A 5028-nucleotide genomic window follows, 5' to 3' on the forward strand; every position below is an offset into this window, starting at 1 on the left:
AAAGAAAAAACAACTCTCCTCTCAGCTTTGGCCTTTGCAATTATGCTGTCTCTTTCCTTGTCTGGCAAGAAGGACTTTCATGCTTCTGTTTCATTACTTCAGGTCTTTATTTGACTTCGTATTTAGGAGGGACAAACTCCATTAGGGAAAAAAAACCCCAAACATGTTCAGAAGCTTTAAATGTTGAACATTTGCAACTGCATGCTCTCTGAGGTGTCTTTTGCTTAAAATAAAGGACATGCAAAGTGTAAATCAGTTTCTAGATAAGTTTCAGTGGAAACTATTGGAGCTGATACAGAAGAATCCCTTGAAACTCTGCAGGCTGGGGACTGACTGGCTGTGGGGAGAAGCTCTGCTACAAAGGACCCTGTGGTAGTCAGTAGGTGGAGTATGAGCCAGCGGTGTCTACTGGCAGCAAAGGTGGTCAGCAGTGTCCTGGGCTGTATTAACATGGGCAGAGCCAGTCAAGGCAGGTGAATAACTGCCTCTAATTGGTGCTCTTTAGGTAACACCTAAGATAATGCATGCAGTTTGGGTTTACAAGAGAGACATGGGTTCTGCTGTCACCTGAGCTGGGACGTTTTTTCTGCATATACACAGAGAGGGGGTTTTGCTTTGCATTTAGATCTGTGTACCTTAACAGTCATGTCCAAAAGTACTAGAAGCAAAGCATAATTAACTTGCTTTTGGTCAAATCTTCATGTAGAACATCGTGTCATATACTGTGACTTGGAAATCAAGTTGTATTCTTGTAAGTATTGCAATGGAAGAATTGTAACGGGAAAAAGTTGATGACAAATGCATTAACAGTACTGTTTATGGTATTTTGTTCTACATGATGTATGGTTTGTTCAGGAGAATAAGCGTACTGTCAGCTCACCTAGAGAATTCATGGGTCGTTTCTTAAAGGTTCATGTTATGGTTAGAATGGGCACATATAAGCAAATTAATATATTTGATAGCTGTTGTCTGTAATTAATTTTGGGGAAAAAATATCTAGAACACTTCTCAATTCTGTTCCTATTTTAAAACTGTTCCTCAGGTGGACATTCCAACTGTTGTAACAAAGAAAATGCTGAAGGCAGCAATGAAACACATCGAAGTGATAGCCAAGGCCAGGCAGAAAGGTAAAGACTTAATATGTTGTCGGTTTCAAAGGGCAACTATAAATGTTTCTTCTTGTGTGTTTGTTACTGTTTTTGCTAAATCTTTTCATCCCCACTGCCTTCTCTTTAAAAAAAAAAAAAAAGGCAATCCTTTTTAATTTTTCTTCTCGAGGTTCCAAAGACAAATAGGGGAGAAGTTACAGTATAGATAATTTGTCAGTTTGATTTTCATTTCCCCTCATTGAAAAGACTTAATTTTTTTCTCTGTATGGTAAACAGGAATGTGGTGTTTGTCTATGCAGAGCAATCGATCGTTTAGCAATGCTTCTTGAAGTTTTTCCTCTGTATTCAAGATGAGCAGCTATAAATTAAAGGATTTGCATATCCATGCACTATACTGTAACTGTAACTCTTATAGCTAGAATGATTTCACATCTGCACACTAACATGAGCTGTTAGTGGAGTTGTTCAGAATTTGAAAAGTTAGGTTGATGTTTATAAGCCCTGGAGAGACTTTGAGTTGTAGTTGGGTTTGTTCAACCTGGAGAAGAGAAGGCTCTGGGGAGACCTTATAGCACCTTCCAGTACCTGAAGGGGCTACAAGGAAACTGGGGGGGACTTTTTACAAGGGCCTGTAGTGACAGGACAAGGGGGAACGGGTTTAAATTGAAAGTGGGGAGGTTTAGATTGGATATCAGGAAGAAATTCTTCCCGGAGAGGGTGGTGAGGCACTGGCACAGGTTGCCCAGAGAAGCTGTGGATGCCCCATCCCTGGAAGTGTTCAAGGCCAGGCTGGATGAGGCTTTGAGCAACCTGGTCTAGTGGAAGGTGTCCCTGCCCATGGCTGGGGGGTTGGAACTAGATGGTCTTTAAGGTCCCTTCCAACCCAAACCATTCTATGATACTTGATTATTATCCAGATAAGAATATCTTTATAAGCCTAATATAAAAATTGTATTAAAACTTCCCATTGAAGGAATATTTGGAAGACAGAATACTAATTGTTGGGAAATAGTGATCTTTACAGCACTCTGGAACATAGCTGGTGAAAAAAGCATTGACTAAATGTGGTTTCATTCAGCTTTTAAGCATAGATGTTTACTTTCACTGGAGTCATGAAACTTCTTCCCTTCCCTCAAAACATCTGCCTGCCTAGATATATGCCATTGGTCCTGTGAGTAGTGGGTAATGAATAACGTGAGTAATGAGACATAATGTGATCCTGTTAGATGTTTTTCATGGCACAATAACAACAACAGTTTCAAGACACTTGATTGTCTTGCAGCTGTGCGTATGCCAAATTTCATATTTCTTTTGAACTAAGGATTTGGAAACACTTTTATTTAGCAGCAAAGAACTTTAATTGTAGGGCATTGAATATATGACTATTTTCTTCAGTGTTTTGAAGGGCAAGACTGGTTCCCTGAGGGTAGTTATGTGAAGTAGCAGGTGAAAATGACTTTTACTAGTGCCTTCTAGTAAACATTGCTAAACCAGCCACCACAGTACATGGTTCAGAGGCAGCTTTCAGGCCTTGCTTTGGTTGTTAGTTGAGCTTAGCCTTTTCTGTTTGTTTTCGATATTCTTTTTGAAATATGTGCTTTAGGGTGTGGTCCTTTTCTCCTGCTCTTCTTACCCTTACGTCTCATCGATTCATTACCTGACCTTGTCAGAGAGTGCATTCCTCCTCTCTGCTTTTAGTGACACCAACTAGGCAGACTTACCAGGCAATATACATTCCTGCATCCCCAGTATTGGCTGATAACCACTTGTGGTTCTTGGTCGTGAAGGACAAGCTAAGAGGTTTCTCTACTAAATGTGCTGGTAACGACCTTTAACCTTCTCCGTACCGGATATGTGTTACATACCTGACCTGTGCCTAGTGTGGTTCTTGGCATGAGGCTCTGCCCGAATGCTGGTACAGCTACGTGTGGTTTATTACATCTCAGTTCTTGCCTTTGAAGGGATTTGAAGGAATATAAGATTGGTGATTCTAAATAATATGTATCACTTTTAACCTGATAAAGCAAGTAGTCTTTCAACTTTGTACGGCTACTTACAAGAGGCAGCACTTGCAGACCCCCATGCTGGTTTTGGTTCGATTTATGCTGTTTAACATACATGCTCCTTCACATCTAAGTGTTCTAAGCAGGAAACGGGTACAACATGATTGGACAAAAGTTTGTTTACATTGATTTCAAATTGTGTTGTAGACAAATCAACAGATAGAAGCCCACTAAATGGGAGACTGAAAGAGGTCAAGAAAAAAAGCAAGTAGAGGCAGACTTTGGGCAATGGATTTTTTTAAGAAGAATCAAGATGATGAGTAGTTCAGTAATTATAAATAAGATGATGTCCTGGAAACCATGCAAACGGCAATTGTTTGGTGAAGGAATACCTATCTTAATATGAGGTTTTATTTTTACGTTGCCAGACTTAAAAATGTAAGCCAAAGTTCTTTTGTGAAGTTTGATTCCCTTTGGCAGTTGTTCATGTACTAAAAGTATTAACTTTTACGCTCAAATGAAAAGTAATCGCCCCTTATTTCACAATAAGAAAAAGCTGAAACAACTGGTGATACTGTTTTGTTTTGTTTTGCTTGCAGTAAAAAATGCAGAATTTCTACAGCAAGCTGCTTTAGAAGAATATGGACCAGAACTCCATGTTGCCTTGAGAAGTCGAAGAGATGAACTTCACTACTTGAGAAAACTTACTGAACTTCTTTTCCCTTACATTTTACCCCCAAAATCAACAGAGTGCAGGTATAGAAATGATTTAAAATTTATTCTTTAAAGTATCTGCATACTGAGTGGTACAGTAATTTTGGAGAACGAAAGAATAAACTCCCAAGTCGTTCTCCTTATCCCTCCTTCTTATCCCTTTGCTTATGAGTTTTTGATTGTTCTTTAAAATATTCTAGCACACTTATTATTAAATACTAAAATATTTCCCAGTAAAATATAATGGCATTGGAAATTCACTTAGAAAATTAGCTGATCTAGTATTGCTTAGGATTTTTTTTTTTTTTCCAGGTCTCTGGCTCTTCTGATAAGAGAGATTCTGCCTGGTTCTGTTTTCCTTCCCTCAATGGATTTCTTAGCTGATCCTGTAAGACTTTGGAGCACAGGAATAATCTTAATTTATTACTGTTTCCCTACTAAGTATGTTGTGGTAAAGCAAACGATGCACAACGACTTACTGCTGTGCATTTTGCCTGGGTAAAAGAAAAAAGAAATATTGTGGCCAGTGATTTTGTGTTTTTGTTATAACCGGTTTGAGTGCTTGACTGTCCAAACTGACTGACATACAATATTGGCATGATCTCTGGAGAATGTATTTTTAATGAAGTACTAAAATTCCTGTCAGATGGGAGGATGCTGTGTTAGTATAAGCACTCCAAATTGCTAAAGCTACATTTAAACAAGGGCTCAGTTACTTGAACTCTAGCGGTATGTGTCTTCGTAGCAGTCTAAGTAAACCAGCCTTTTTTGCAGGACAAACCTTTTGTCCTTAATTCTGCAAAAAAGAGGGCATTTATTTGTAAAGACAGAACACTGCCATTTCTGGTTTTACTTATGCATGTATTTAAATATGCAAAATTGCAATACTTAACAAAGGTATCGCCTAGCTGCAAGTAGAAAGTGCTGTGGTGGAGGAAGTGTTAGTAGTTCATTAGATCTTCACTAGCAGTAAAAGTACTTTGTAAGAGCTTTCCTCCACTGGGTGAAGAATGTTTTCGTGCAGGCCTCTTCAGGAATTCCCTGAATTCTAAATAGTTGAAGAGACCGTTGAAGGTTAATTCTCAAAAATGTGTTGCTGGACTTTGTTTTTCTTAAAGGATTAATATATTCACAGGTTTGAATGTGGGCACAAAATAGTAGTGAAATGGTGTTCATCTAATTTGATTTTTAATATTAATTTT

At 38.5% G+C, this 5028-nt stretch overlaps 1 protein-coding gene across 1 annotated transcript in view; it reads left to right on the forward strand.

Annotated features, from left to right (window-relative positions):
• The window catches only part of LOC104513762 (sorting nexin-14-like), a gene marked incomplete at both ends in the record, with an annotated part of 20674 nt that extends 16460 nt beyond the window's left edge, over window positions 1-4214 (forward strand). The window contains 3 exons of the mRNA XM_010157223.1: window positions 1043-1127; window positions 3712-3868; window positions 4139-4214. Coding sequence (XP_010155525.1) covers window positions 1043-1127; window positions 3712-3868; window positions 4139-4214 — 318 coding nt within the window. The remainder of the gene's footprint in view (window positions 1-1042; window positions 1128-3711; window positions 3869-4138) is intronic.
• Window positions 4215-5028: the final 814 nt, after the last annotated feature.

The sequence above is a fragment of the Eurypyga helias genome, unplaced genomic scaffold (assembly GCF_000690775.1).
Source record: "Eurypyga helias isolate BGI_N326 unplaced genomic scaffold, ASM69077v1 scaffold26198, whole genome shotgun sequence".
In the NCBI taxonomy this organism is placed as follows: Eukaryota; Metazoa; Chordata; class Aves; order Eurypygiformes; family Eurypygidae; genus Eurypyga; species Eurypyga helias.